The sequence below is a fragment of the Babylonia areolata genome, chromosome 12 (assembly GCF_041734735.1).
Source record: "Babylonia areolata isolate BAREFJ2019XMU chromosome 12, ASM4173473v1, whole genome shotgun sequence".
In the NCBI taxonomy this organism is placed as follows: Eukaryota; Metazoa; Mollusca; class Gastropoda; order Neogastropoda; family Buccinidae; genus Babylonia; species Babylonia areolata.
This window is the reverse complement of record NC_134887.1, coordinates 17,977,103-17,992,525: the sequence shown is the minus strand read 5'-3', so window position 1 is coordinate 17,992,525 and position 15,423 is coordinate 17,977,103. Positions and strand designations below refer to the sequence as shown.

The window sequence follows — 15,423 nt, the reverse complement described above, 5'->3', positions numbered from 1 at the left end:
TAGGAAAAAAAATTAAAAAAAATCGGTCGAGATATGATGTCATGACAAAGTAGTTGGCCCTCGTAGGGTGGAATGAACCATAGGGCTTTAGCCTGCGGACAACCTCAGCCTTCCCCCCCCCCCTCCTCTCCGCACCCACACACACACACACACACATACACAGGTCACGGGCAGTTCAAGCAAGTGGACGGACCGATTTTTATGTAGATAATACTGGGCAGTGGTCATGCAGTCAGTCCCACGTTCAGGTTTCCTTCTTCTTCTCCTCCTCCTCACTGCTGCTACCACTGCGACTGACTGACAGACCGCTGGATGTATATAGGTGTGTGGTTTATGTGTTTACGTCAGTGGTGTAGTGTGTGTGTGTGTGTGTGTGCGTGCCCGCGCGCGCGTTGTGGTTGTGACGGTGGTGGTCATCACGAGTAGAGATAACTGCACATGCGTTTATCTGTGTGTGTATGCATGAGGGAATCACGTATGGTGCGTTGAGTTTTTGTTAATTATTTTTTTTTTTTTTTTTAAGCGTTGCATGCGTGGATGGTACTTCATGGTTCGTCTTTTTCCCCCCACCGATCCGCCAGTTCCCAGTGAACCGGGAGAGTTCCGCGGCCATCTTGGATCTTGCGCATGCGCCTCTTAACTTTTCCTCGAAATTGGAGCATTGCTAAAGGCGATCGACTTTTGACAAAAAGCAGCAAAACATGCTGTCTGTCCTCCCATTGATTTTCTTCAGTTGGCAGCCTCCATTGCTACATCCAAACTCTGGTCAGTGAAGTGCCATCGTATGTATGTATGTATGCTGACATAAAAAAGGAGCACAGAATCGGAAAAACAACAACAACAAAACAAACAAACAAACAAAAAAAACAAGCCTGCTGTTTCGCACGTTCCGCCTCTCTCGTACAGCCTTTGCTGTTCTGAACTTCGGAGAGCCAATCAACTTCGAGAGCACAGATCATGTGACACACCTCTGTAAAAGTTAATCATGTCAGCACGTTCCGCCTCTCTCGTACAGCCTTTGCTGTTCAGCACAGATCATGTGACACACCTCTGTAAAAGTTAATCATGTCAGCACGGAACTCGATCACCAGCGGTCTGTTTCTCCTGTCAGGTGTTGATCAGGTGGTGGTCCTCATTCGCCTCTTCTCGATTCGCCTGTCACTAAAAGTGGTGGTGGTGATGATGGTCCCCATTTGCTTTTGTTTTCAGTTCGCCTTTGTACGTATCCAGTTGTGTGTGTGTGTGTGTGTGTGTGTGTGTGAGTGCGTACGTGTGTGTATGACTTGTCTTAAAAAACAAATTCTCTTTTTCATTGTTCTGTTCTCTCTGTCAGTCTGTCTGTCTATCTCTCTGTATCTCTCTCTCTCTCTCTCTCTCTCTCTCTCTCTATATATATATATATATATATATATATCTTGTGTGCGTGCGTGCGTGTGTGTAAAGACAACGAAATGAACGGAATTAAAAATAATGATCAACAGAATGAAATCGAACGCGATTTAAAAATAAAAAAAGGTGAACGGAAATAAATGAACGGAATTAAAAGTGTGAACACAATTAAATGAACGGAATTAAACGTGTGAACACAATGAAATTAACGGAATTGAAATCGTGAACACAATTGAATGAACGGAATTTAAAAGTGTGAACACAATGAGATGAACGGAACTGAAGATGTGAAGACAATGGAATGAACGGAATTGAAAGTGTGAACGCAGTGAAATGACGGAATTGAAATCGTGAACACAGGGAATTAGCTGAATTACAAATACGAAGGCAGTGGAATGAACGGAAATAACAAGGTGACCACAAATGGAATTAACGGAATTGAAAATGTGAACACAGTGAACGGGAATCTGAAATTAATGTGAACGCTATGAAATGAACGAACTTTTTAAGATGTGAACGGAATGAAATGAAAACTGAATTAGAAATGTGAACGCAGCCAAACGAGTGGAATTTAGAAATAATGTGAACACAATGAAACGAATGGAATTAAAAACGTGAACCCAACTAAGTGCCATTACGACTCCACCTATCCATCCACCTTGCGACAGAACCAGCTCGCTCTGTTCGCGTGCAGGACAGTGCGTGATAGTGAATGAACCAGCTCCTCAGTGTAGCGTGAACGTATCGTTCTTTGCTGTGTGTTGCTGACGATGTTGATTAACAGGACTGCAGTGCACGTGAGAAAGGATGGATGAATTCGTGATCACGTTCGTGGAATATCAGGCGCGTGCATTCGAGGCTTTTAGGTTCCGGGTGGAGTTGTCATCAGAATTAAGTCAGGGACAACCTCTTTGCTGCCGTGGGTTCATACAATACACCGCTGGAACTCGATCAGTTTATCGTCTCATCCGAATGACTAAAGAGAGTCCAGACACCTACCCCCGCAAGGTCTAGTGGAGAGGGGTTAAGAAAAGAAACTGGCGAGTTAAGTGTGGGGTTCTTCTTCTTCTTCTTCTTCTTTGTTCGTGGGCTGCAACTCCCACGTTCACTCCTATGTATACGAGTGGGCTTTTACGTGTAGGACTGTTTTTACCTCGCCATATAGGCAGCCATACTAGCTCGGGAGGTGTTGGATTCTATTCAGTGTGCTCAGATATTCACTCGCACCCTAGGCGGACACGTTACTGCTAAGCTACAGCCCCCCACTTGTGTCATGAACTCAAGCTGATGTGAATTGTGCAAAATCAATACTGCGCTTGTGAGTGTTCTGATTTCAACGAGACCGTGTTTTAGGAGTCCCAGTGTAAATTGATGGCGCGGTAAGAACAATTGATCTGACACGCCAAGTGTCCCTGAAAAACGACAGCAAATAAAAAAACAAATAAAAAAACAACAAAACAACAAAAACGTGACGTTGAATATCCTTCCTCTCAGTAGTTAAGTATGATTAATTTTCATTTCCTTTCTTTTCTCTCTCTCTCTCTCTCTCTCTCTCTCTCTCTCTTTCTGTGTTCCCCTCCCTCTCTTTCTCCACTTCCCTCTCTTCCTCTCCTTCTCTCTCTCTCCCCTCTCTCTCTTTCTCTCCTTCCCTCCCTCTCTCCCCCTCTCTCTTCCTCTCACTCTCTCTCTCCTCCCCTCTCTCTTTCTCTCTTTCCCTCCCTATCTCTTTCTCCACTTCCCTCTCTCTCTCTTTCTCTCCTTCCCTCTCTCTTTCTCTTCTTCCTTCCGTCCCTCCCTCTCTTCCACCATCCCTCACTCCCCCTTTCTCTTTTCAATCGCCGTCTTCTTCCCGTTTTCTGCTTTACTTGCCCATTCACTATTTTTGTATGTTTAACATATATAGTTTTTTTGTTTCTCTCTCTCTCTCTATCTATATATCTATATCTCTCTCTCTTCTGATTTTGTTTCTTTGAACTAGATACATGGGCGGTGCATATATATATATAATATATACATTTAAAAAAGAATTGAGTTGTTTGGGTTTTTTTTTTCAGCATCCAGGAAGTGCGAATTGCCAGTCGGCATTTTGTTCTTGGTGATTCTGTTTCTGTCTCTCTGCTTGTCTCTGTCTCTCTCTCTCTCTCTCTCTCTCTCTGTGCCTCTCTGTCACTCACACACACACACACACACACACACACACACACACACACACACACAGAGAGAGACAGAGAGAGAGAGAGAGGATAGATCGAAACAGCAGCAAAGAAAGAATAAAGTTAGAATTCCTCCCCCACCCCATCTCTCTCTCTCTCTCTCTCTCTCTCTCTCTCTCTCTCTCTCCAGCGAAAGAAGAAAGACGTTTAGCCTTTTGCTGATTGTATGTATTTGGACTTCTTCCTAAGCAATGACTTTTAAGCTTCGTAAGAGAGAGAGAGAGAGAGCAGCAAAGAACAAAGTCAGAATTCCCTCCCTTACCACCACTTCTCCGGCTGTCTCTGTGTCTCTGTCTGTCTCTCTGTGTCTCTGTCTCCCCCCACCCCTTATACTCTCTCTTTCTCTGTCCCTGTTTCTTTGTCTCTCTCTCTCTCTCTCTCTCTCTCTCTCTCTCTGTGTCCCTGTTTCTTTGTCTCTCTCTCTCTCTCTCTCTCTGTGTGTCCCTGTTTCTTTGTCTCTCTCTCTGTGTCCCTGTTTCTCTCTCTCTCTCTGTCTCTGTCCCTGTTTCTTTCTCTCTCTCTCTCTCTCCCCCCACCCCTTATACTTTCTCTCTCTCTTGGCGACTGATTTGTGCAGCTGGTGGTGTTCTAGTCGTACCGTTCCTGTTAGCAAGAAGAAGTGAATGAGGAGGAGGGGGAGAGATTTTGTGTGTGTGTGTGTGTGTGTGTGTGTGATGAGGTGTGTGTGTTGGGAGAGAGGCGACAGGGTAGTAGTAGTGGTGAGGGGGAGGGGGGGGGGGGTAGGTCAAGCCGGGCAGTAGCGAGTAGAGCCGAGCAAGCAATATACCTAGCCGGTCAGTCAAAAGGTCAGGGTTCGCTCGTTGCCTGGCCTGACCGACTTTTCACCCTCTCCCTCTCCCTTCCCCCCTCCCTCTGTCCCTTTACTACACTCCCTCCCCGGCCGGCTGCCCATTAATCATTGCTTGACCGGTCAAGTCAGAGTGTAGAGGGCACTACACGGGCACAGGAGAGAGGAGAGAGAAAAGGGAGGGGGAGGGGGCGGGGAGGGGAGAAATGTGCGAGAGCGTAACGAGGGAAGGTTGGGGGGTGGGGGGGGGAGAAGGTTGAGTGGGTAGGGGGGAGCAAGGGGGGAAGGGTGTCGAGTAGAAAGTATAGTATGGAAAGTTCACCTGTTTTTTTGTGTGTGTGTGTGGTAGTGGTAGTGTCGTTATTATTGATACTGCTGTCGTGTGGACACGTGTATATCGCAAGTGTGTGTGTGTGTGAGTGAGTGTATAATATGTGTGTGTGTGTGTGTGCGCGCGCGCTTGTGTGTATGTGTAGGGGAAGGATCATCAGTAGTTTTTCGAGAAATGCTTGTGCTAACGCTTTTTTTTTTGTTTTTGTTTGTTCCTTATTTCATGTAGAGACCCCACCCCCCTCACCCTTTCTTCCCCCTATTTATCTACCACCTACACCCCTCTTCCTCTAGGTCTCACACTCCGCCCCGTGTTCCTTCTCTGAACTGTGCTTCTCTCTCTCTCTCTCTCTATCGCTCTCTTTTTCTCTTCCTCTCTCTCTCTCCCTCCCTCCCTCTATCTCTCCCCCCACTCTCTCTGTCTCACTCTGTCTCTCTCTCTGTCTTCCTCTCTGTGTTTCTCTCTCTCTCTCTCTCTCTCTCTCTCTCTCTCTCTCTCTCTCGACCTCGTCCGCTCGCTCACTCTCTCTCAGTCTCGCTCTTGGTCTCTATCTCTCTTTCTCTCTTTTGCTCTAGCTCGGTATCTCTCTCTCTCTCCCTCACCCTCACCCTGTACTTTGTCTCTTTCTTTTTTCCATTGTTCATCTAGCATAATTATACTCCCCTTATAAGAGGCTATATAGTCTGAATGAATAAACCGTCTTAATCTCAGTCGCAATCTCTCTCTCTCTCGCTCTCCCTGTTTCTCTTTCTCTCTCTCTCTCTTTCTCTCGATCGCTCTCTCTCTCTACCTCGCTCGCTCGCTCTCTTTTTCTCGGTCTCCATCTCTCTCTTTCTCCCTATTGCTCTGTATTCTGTCTCTCTGTCTCTCTCTGTGGCCAGCTCGTTCACACACTCTTTCCCCCTGTCCCCCCCCCCAGCCCCCTCCCCCCCCACCCCCCCCACCCGACTTTTTTCTTTTCTTTGTCTCTTTCTTCCCCCCCCACCCCCCCACCCTATCTGTTGTTCAAGGGTCGTTGAGGACCACCAAGCCTTATTAATCTCTGCTTTACAACGAAGCCGCTGGGTGAGGTGAGGCGAGGCGAGGCACAAAGGATGAGGTGCCCTGCCCAGCTGACCAGCACTGGCCGGGTCACTCTGTACTTGTGGACAGGACGTGGTAGTGTCATGGTGACCAAAAGTCTGGACTGTAGAGCCCCGAGTAGTTATGGAAGCAAGAGCTTGACTAGATATGGAGGCGAAAGATCGAGTAGTTATGGAAGCAAAAGCTCGACTAGATATGGAGGCGAAAGATCGAGTAGTTATGGAAGCAAAAGCTCGACTAGATATGGAGGCGAAAGATCGAGTAGTTATGGAAGCAAAAGCTCGACTAGATATGGAGGCGAAAGATCGAGTAGTGATGGAAGCACTGGCCGGGTCACTCTGAACTTGTGGACAGGACGTGGTAGTGTCATGGTGACCAAAAGTCTGGATGTACTGTAGAGCCCCGAGTAGTTATGGAAGCAAAAGCTTGACTAGATATGGAAGAGAAAGGTCGAGTAGTTGTGGTAGCAAAAGATCGAAGACCCAAGTAGTTATGGAGCGGAAAGATCGAGTTGTTATGGAAGGACAAGATCCGGTTGTTATGGAAGCAAAAGATCGAAGACCCTAGTAGTTATGGAAGGAAAAGATCGAGTAGTTATGGAAGCGAACAATTGAGTAGTCGTGGAAGCGTAAGATTGAGTAGTTATGGAAGCAAAGGCTCGAGTAGTTGTGGAAGCAAAAGACCTGAGTAATTGTGGAAGGAAAAGATCAGTTATGGAAGCAGAAAAATCGAGTAGTTATGGAAACAAAAGATCAGTTATGGAAGCAAAAAAAATCGATTAGTTATGGAAACAAAGACCCGAGTAGTTACGGAAGCGAAAGATCGAGTAGTTGTGGAAGCAAAGTCGGTCATAAAAATTTTGTGGTTGCAAAGAAACCCCTGGCATAATATTGTGCAGGCTTTGGTGGTGTTGGTCGTGGTGTGCGCTCGTTATTTTCTATTTTTTCTTTGTGTGTGTGTGTGTGTGTGGTTGTTGTTGGGTCAATCAAAAAGCCTACACACACACACCAACGGCTCGTTTTGGTTGTGTTGGTATAGAGGAACGGCTGGCTTTCTGGTGCCTCACCACCCCCACCACCACCACCACCACCACACCCATTTACCTCCTCTTCCCCTGACCCCCCCTCGCCCTCCCCACACCTTCCACCTTCCACCTACATCTCCCCCTCTGCACCGTTGCGCCGTTACACACACACACACACGCACACACACACACACACACACAACCTGTTTTTGCCAGTTCCTACACCAAGTGCAGGTAGGCTAGGGTTCACCACCACCCCCACCACCCCCCCACACACACACAACCTGTTTGTCCCAGTTCCTACACCACGTGCAGGTGGGCTAGGGTTCACCACCACCATCACCACCACCACCACCCACAGACACACGAACACACCTTCACACACACACACACACACACACGCGCGCGCGCAGCCTGTTTGTCCCAGTTCCTACACCCTATGCCGGTGTGGGGTTTGATGGGACCAAGCCCATACAGCGTAAACGTTGTTTGTGGCCGTACTTACAGTGACACAGGCAGGGGTGAACAATGAGGAACATGAGTCTTGCAGGTTACCCTGCGGTAATCCCAAACAGTTTGCAAGATCAGCTTACTTTTGACTCTGTACTGCGGCCTATGTATCAGGCTCTTTCTTGTTCACGCCGATACCGAAGTGAAGGATTTGGTTTCCAACAAATCTTTATTGGGGACAACATTGATTAATTAAGGTGCAGAGACAGAACCAAGCTAACAGTTATTTGCGTGCTGAAGAACCTGATAGGTTTGTTGTAGTTGTCGTGTGTTTTTGTTGTTGTTGTTTGTTGGTTTCTTGCTGGGGTTTTTGGGGTTTTTTTTTTTTTTTGCGGTTGATGTGCTTGCGACCGATACATAAATGTAATGATGCTAATCAATATTTTTCGAGACTGAAAATAGATTACAAGTTAAGAGTGAGGGACTGTGTCCGTTTTCGGTTTTTTGGTGGTTTTCTTTTCTCGCTCTTTCTAATAGTCTCTTTTGGCTTGTTTAATGTTTTGTTTGCAATACAGCTGGTGTTTAAATAACACATGTTCTTTCTCTGTTTCTGTCTGTTGCTATCCGTCTCTCTGTCTGTGTCCCCGCCCCCACACCCTCTCCCTCATTCTCTCTCATGCACCTCCCACCGTCTGTCTGTGTGTAAAAGGGGGAGCTGCACATACACGCACATATGGTACTGGTACACACACAGACACACACACACACACGTGCGCTATCACAGCGGATAAGAAGCGGTAGGGTTGGCGTGCAGGTAACATTGTAAGATTAACATTAAACATTGAAACATCAGCAACAATATTTTACATTGAACACTGAAACAGCAACACTTTTACACTGGTTTTTTTTTTCTCCTCAAAAGACTAAGAGAGAGAGAGAGAGAGAGTGTGTGTGTGTGTGCAAACAAAACTGCGCACATCATTCTAGTCTTGAACATACGCCAGCTGTTCCACAGCCGAGGCGGTTCGTGTTCCTTGCCAAGTGCCACACCGTCTGTAACATCACAGACTTCGCATTGCCTCTGTCATCGACTTGATTAGAGCTCCGCATGTTTTGTATGCTTTTTTTTCTCTCTTTTTTTTTAATATATATTTTTTATTTATATATTATGATCCCCAACATGGTTATCTTTGGAACTGGCTTTATGAGAGATATCCGACCGACATGTGGTTCTGGGTTGAAGAATGGTTTATTTGTGTGGTGGCCTTAAAAGGACTGGGGGTGGGGGTGGGGGGGGTGATCTGTGTGTGTGGTTAATATGTTTGATTTTGTTTATCTTTGTGCACATGAAGGCTGCGTTTATAAAAAATAAAAAAAAAAATCTTTTAGTCGTTTTATTTCGGTCTTCGTTTTCATTCTTTATCGTTATTTTTCTTTCTGTTTTTCTTTCTTCTTTTTTTTTCTACCCCCTTCCTTCCTTCATTTCGTCTTTCTATCGTTCTTTTTTTTTTCTTTTTTCGTACCTCTTTTCTTTCCTTTTTATTCTTTCCGTCTCTTCCATTCCTCCCGTTCACCATTCTTTCTTTCTTTCTTTCCTTACTTTCTTTGTTTTTCTTTCCACTCTTCCCTCCTTCCTTCTTTTATTTCCGTTCATTCATTCTTTCTTTCTCATCCATTTCTTTCATCCATCATTCTGTCTCCTTTTCTTTCTGTTCTTTCTTCCCTTGTTTTTCTCCACTCCTCCTACCTTCCCTCCTTCCCTGCTTTCTGTTCGTTCATTCTTTGTCTTCCTTTCGTTCCACTCATCATTCTTTCTTTCTTTTTTTTTCTTCTTATTCCTTTAAAAAAAAGATTTTCATAGTTAAAAAATACAACAGCCTTCCTTCTCTCCTTCTTCCTTTCTCCTTCCTTCTTTTTGTCTTCCCTTTCTTCTGTCTTCCCCTTCTTTTTTCTTTCCTTTCTGTCTTTCGTTGATTTACCTTTTTATTATTATTATTATTATTATATAATAAACTTTCTTTTGAAACCACGGATCCTTTGACTTAGAAGCTGTATGTATGTGATGGGTGGTGTTTCTCTTATTTCTCAGAAATGATTCTGCATTCTGTTGAGCCACTGAACTCAGGGAGACAGGGCATATTTTGTCTGCTGACGGGCGAATTTACCTGTCTTTACCTGACATAAACCTTCCACCTGGGTCAATTGCAAAGTGAGAGCTGCTTGATCATTTGTTCTCTCCACAACAACAAAACGGGAAATCATTTCCACCTTGTTCTTTCTGTGAAGGACTATGACTCTCAAACTAGGAGGCAGAATTGCACTGGCTTTTACAGCTGCAGCCTTTGGGGGGGGGGGGGGGGGGTAGTTGGCCCCCCAACGCCGACTGTCCTTTAAGCCTGTCTTGGCCGAGAGAGTGTGGGGTCAGTTAACTTGGGCAAGACACTTTCCACTAAATTCAAATTCCAGCCCAGATAGCTAGCTGGGGACAGCAGTTACCTCCTCTGTCCTGACATTCACAGTCGTACACGACTATCATACTGTGTGTTGGGGGAGGAATGACTGAACAGATGGTGTTTTATATATATATATATATATATATATATATATATATATCTGTGTGTGTGTGTGTGTGTGTGTGTGTTTGTTTGTGTGTGGCCTTTTTATCAGTCATCAAAATACGTAAACGATGATTTCTCTTCATAGAGGTAATGATTTTTATTTTGTGTTGTGTGGTCTGCAGATTGAGCAGAGGAGGTGACCTCGCAAGGAGGTGAGGAAACACCTGTCACGACACCTGCCCACAACAACAACAATGGCCTCCCCGGAACCCTCCACCACCACCGCCCCCACCAACGGCTACCCCCACCCCCAACATCCACACCCCCACCCTCACCAGCTCTACAGTCACCAGGACCTCCACCACCACCACCACCACCACCACCATCAGCAGCAGCAGCCGCAGCAGCACCATCAGCAGCAGCAACAACAACAGCAGGAGCAGCTACCACCACCCCCGACCTTACCCACGCTGTCTTCAGCCTCCTCCTCCTCCCTTCCCCCGCTGGCTTCCTCTCACCACCAGCACCAAGGAGGTCACGTGCCCAGCAGCCATGAGGTGTACGCCGACGGACCCTACCACCCGCACCACCACCACCCCCACCCCCACAACCACTACCCGGACCATCATCACCAGTCGTCTGATAATCCTCCACCACCACCTCCTCCACCACCTCTTCCTCCTTCTCTTCCTCCTCACCCTTTCCCCCCTTCTCACCCCCACCCCCACCACCACATGGAGGCTGAGCCTCTGGATCTCAGCCTCTCCCGAAGCCCTCGTCCTTCCAGCGCAGGGACCATGACGCCCACCCCGGGTGGAGTGGAAGGAGGCGCCGTTGCTGCCAAACGACCCCGGATGGAGGAGGAATGTGGTGGAGGAGGAGGGGGGAGAGAGGTGGAGCTTGGCCGGGGGGTCGGGGTTGGGGACGACGACCTTCACCATCACCATCCCCACCACAACCCCCACTCCGGCAGCGTGTGTCTGATGAGGGGCTGCCACTGCCACTCCTCCACCCCGACCTCCTCCTCCTGCTCCTCCTCCCCGCCCCCCTCTCGCTCCCCACTGCCCATCCACCACACCCCTTACTACAGCCGGGGCCACCGCCACTCCCCCTACCCCCAGCAGCACCACCAGCACCCCCCTCCTCCTCCTCCCGCAGCTGCAGGGTCACAGGGTCACATCAGCCCCGCGTTGGGTGGAGGTAGCAGTAGCGGTGTCGTCGGCGTTGGCGGAGACATGCAGCCGTATCCCCACCACCACCACCCCTACTCTTTTCCACAGCCTACACCCCCACCAGGACCGCCCTCCTCACCTGGGATGATGTACGGGGGTGGTGGTGGTAGCTCCTCCTCCCCTCCCCCCTCTGCCTACATCGCCCCGCCCCCACCACCGCTACAACCACAAGACGGCAGAAGTAGTCGCTCGCCTGGCATGGGGCTTGGGCCCACGACGATCTACGGGGGAAGTAGTGGCGGCGGCGGCGGTGGTGAGATGCTGCTCCAGAGGCCTTCCACGGGCTCGCTGCTCTACCCACCTCCTCCTCCTCCTCCTGCCCAGTCCCACAGTTCAGTCTCCCCTCTGTCCATCTCTACCCAACCGCGAGACCCCTCCTGCCCCTCCTCCTCCACCCTCTCCGGCCCCCCTCCTCCTATTCCCCCTCCTCCCCCCACCGTCACCGCCCAGCCGTTCAGGATGCGGGACGTGTCCCCCCGACCTTTCTACCGACCCTTCGAGGACGTGGGACAACACCCCCACCACCACCCCCACCTTCACCCTCTGACGGACGTGCCGCATGCCGCCACCCCTGTCGTCAGCAGCAGCGGCGGCAGAATGAGTGCCATGGAGACCTCCTCCACCTCCTCCTCGTCCTACCCGAGCGAGGACGACCTGTCGGCGTCCTCCACCCTCCTGATGCTTTCCAACACCACCGCCGAGGCCAGGTCCTCCTCCTCCTCCTCCACGGCGGTGGCAGTGGCTGCGGTCCCGACCCGACAGACGGCGGACAGTTCCATGGACACCTTCCGACGCCGGGAACAGCCCAGGGTCCTGGAGGAGGAGAGCCGAGGGGGACAGGCCCGCGGGGAGCCCCCCAGCCAGAGTGACTCGGGCCGCGAGGTTGGGGTAGGGGGCCTCTACCACTTCCACCAGCTGCCCTCCCACCCCCCTCGCCCCCACTCCTCCTCCTCTCTCCTCCCCCACCCCCAAGCCGTGGACAGTTACCAAGGGGGAGGAGCACTCTGCAGCCGAGAGGCCCGCAGCAGTGCCGACCCTTACCCGCAGACTGGGGGGAGGCGGTCGTTGGGACCTGCCCAGGACGGGACCATCGCCTCCTCCTACTCCTCTGTGGATGACCTGGCAGCGGCCGAGTCGCTCTCCCCGAGGCAGGACGAGAGGCGCAGAGGTGTGCAGGTGCTGAGAGGCGACTCCTCGTCACCCAGGCCGGCGCCCGAGGAGCGGAAGGGCAAGGGGCTGCAGTCCCGCCTGGTGAAGGTGGTGGGCACCACCGCCCTGGCCGCCCTGCGCGAGGACCGCGCCAAGAAGCAGGCGGCCCACAAGGAGAAGATGAAGGACCTGCTGGCCCACCGCAACAACGACCGCTGCTACAGCAACTCCAACTCCTCCTCCAACAACAGCAACGACAGCGAGGGCGCCGCCAGCGACCTCAACAGCAGCGGACAGGCCTCGCCCAGGTCGTCGAGCGACGGGTGTGAGAACGACGTGGGTCAGGGGTTCCCCATCCCGCCGGACCCCAACCTGAAGATGTCGGCCCTGGACTACCTCATCTCCAAGGTGCTGGTGGAGCGCATTGACGTGCCCTTCAAGGCGTGCAACACGGAGATCAAGGAGATCTACACGGGGGCCAAGAAGGGGCGGCTGACGCTGGTGGATCTGATAGAGCTTCAGGTGGAGGCCAGTCTCAAGGCTTGATGACGTCCTCGTCTTCCCTAGGCTCTCTCTCTACCCTGTTCTAGTGGCTTTCAGTTTGTCGTCTTCTTTTTATGTGAGGAGTGTGATTCGTAGTTTGGTATGGCGTCTGTCTAGACTAGCTGTCCATCTCCGGTAGTGTTTTGACAAGAGGGAGGAAGGAAGGGTGGATGGGTGGACGGAGGGGTTTGTGCTTTGGGGAAATCGCCAGCGATGGTTGTTGTACTGCATGCAACTGGGAAAGGAATCTTTGAAAGGGGGCTCTTTCAAATGTTACCAGTCAGTACAGTTATTGGAAAAAAACACACACTAAAACTAACAAACGAAACATTGACCCTTTCATTTCATTGTGTTAGTTGTGGATTCAACCCATTTCTGAATGCACAGTGAACCATTCATAGCGAGGGACTGGGGGACGGAAATTTAACAAAAAATAATTTATTTCATAGAACTGGGAAAATAAAACAAAAACAGAGAGAGAGAGAGAGAGAGAATGAAATTACTTGTTGACTGACTAAAAACAAACCAACCAAGTTCAAGTCGCTGGAGAAAAGTGACTGATTTTGGAATGACAGCGAGGTGGTGGTGACCGGCTCTTGGTGTTTCAGAATGCGGAAAGCTTTCTTTATTTCTGTTGACTTCACCAGCAAACGGATCGAAGACTCCTTGACACGTACCAGGAACATCTTCACGGACAATTGCGTTGGAACTCTGCTGTTGAGTTGCTGTTGTTAAAACATGCCTTCAGAGCATTTGTTGAAACAATACAGTAACATCTAGTCTACTTGGAGGTGATGGGGGGGGGGGAGTATTTTTTCTGTCCAGGAAAAAAAGTGAAAAGAGAATTTGTTCCCTTGGCAATATACAAAGAAGATTGGTATTTTGTATTGGTATCCTTGTGTGTGTTAGAAATTGTTACCGGAGGTGGGGAAGCTTCAACAAGAAGCGAGGAGCGCTTCGCTTTCCATCTCCGATCATCTTGGAAATAATTGTTCACCGTCATGTAACATGATGCATGTGTGTGAATGTTGTAAGAATGTTGTAACATGTGATACTGTGGCAACATAACATCTGTATATGATTATTATTATTATTAATATTATTATTATTATTATTATTGTTGTTGAACTTCTCTCGAGGGCTTTTATTCAAAGTCTCTCCATGGCATATTTTCAGAAAGAAGAAAATACCATCATTTTATTCTGCAAGTTTCCAAAGCTGTGAGTGTACATTGTTTAAACGACGCCTGTTCCAACCTTTATGTGCAAGGTGCTCTTCTTGTGTTTTGCATCAACATATTATATATATATATATATATATATAGAAATGGAAGGATTACAACTTACAACAATCATTCTTGTGTTAATTTCTCGTTGTGCCAGAAGAAAAAACGTCGTCTCTCCCTTCAGATGTGTAGTTTGTCATCTTGACTGAAAGACTGACATCAGTACCCCCCTCCAGTATGTCGATTGTGTGTTGTGTGTAATGGTTGTTCACCCCCTCCCCAACACACAAACACACCCCTCCCTCCCCTTCCCACCCTCCCGTCCAGTCTCCCAACTGGCGAACCCCACCATCTTCATAAAATCCTTTTGAGAGATTGTCTTGGAGCAGTTGATGAGTAGAATTTCATGTTATGTGTGCACATGCAATATTCAGAATAACTGGTGTACGTGGCATCATATTCATTCTAGAGTTCACATCATATACTATCACTCCTTTGTTTTTTGTTGTTGTTTTTTTCTGCTTTTCCTTATTTAATCACTTCTGTTCGCAACAGTTCATGTAACAGTAAATGGAGTGACTGTGTTTTTTGTGTGTGTGGTTTTTTTTTTTATAACAGTTGCTGTATCGCTGATTGATGGAGCTGCGACAGAAAAAGGCCTGTCTCTTCATTATGTGGGTTTGTTGGTTTGATTGTTTGTGTTGGCTGATCTCTTCTCTGGATATATTCCCAAGACGATTGTCTTCTTCGAGAATGTTCTAGATAGTGAACTGTTCTGGATAGTGTGAGTGGAGTGGCTTGCTTGTGATTTAAAAAAAAAAAATTGATCTTGTGTATTTTTGCGCTTTCGTGTGTGGATGAGCGCGCACACGTGTACACGTATGTGCGTGTATGAGAAGGGAGGGATGGGGGTGAGGGAGTCTTATAAATATATCATTGTTTTTATGTGTTGGTGTGTGGATATGAACGCAGAAAGAGTCTTACTGATTTTTAAATCGCATCGTTTTAATGATTTAGTCCGGATGCCATCTTTTTCATGAGCATTTGTGTCCTCAGAAAGCTTTTAATTTATCCAGTTCAACCATATTGTATCAGTGGGACTCTTCAACCCCATCGTAGTTGATACATCTCGGGGGGTGGGGGGGACACCCATAAAGCTTGGAGTGCCAAGTTAATCATGACAATTGCCATTCGTAAAGTCTGTTTTAAGATATAGGTCTGCTGGCATGTATATTTCCTCGGAACTAAAGAGGAGAGACGTTTGTTTTTTGAAATTTGCCAGCATACACAAACAACTTCGAAAGGTTTTACACTGACTGAACCTGTGCGAGAATGATACATACTCCAAAGCTGAGGACGTCCTTTAGTCTGTGTCTGTGCGTGTGCGTATATCTATTTAACTTTTTTGCGCGCTAGTG

At 48.3% G+C, this 15,423-nt stretch overlaps 1 protein-coding gene across 2 annotated transcripts in view; it reads left to right on the top strand.

Moving 5' to 3' along the window:
• LOC143288408 (uncharacterized) overlaps positions 1–14,614 on the top strand; it is an 85,893-nt gene extending 71,279 nt beyond the window's left edge. For both annotated transcript variants that reach the window (XM_076596843.1, XM_076596841.1), the window contains exon 2: positions 10,039–14,614. In XM_076596843.1, the coding sequence (XP_076452958.1) occupies positions 10,111–12,783 (2,673 nt within the window). In that variant the 5' untranslated portion in view covers positions 10,039–10,110 and the 3' untranslated portion in view covers positions 12,784–14,614. The remainder of the gene's footprint in view (positions 1–10,038) is intronic.
• Positions 14,615–15,423: the final 809 nt, after the last annotated feature.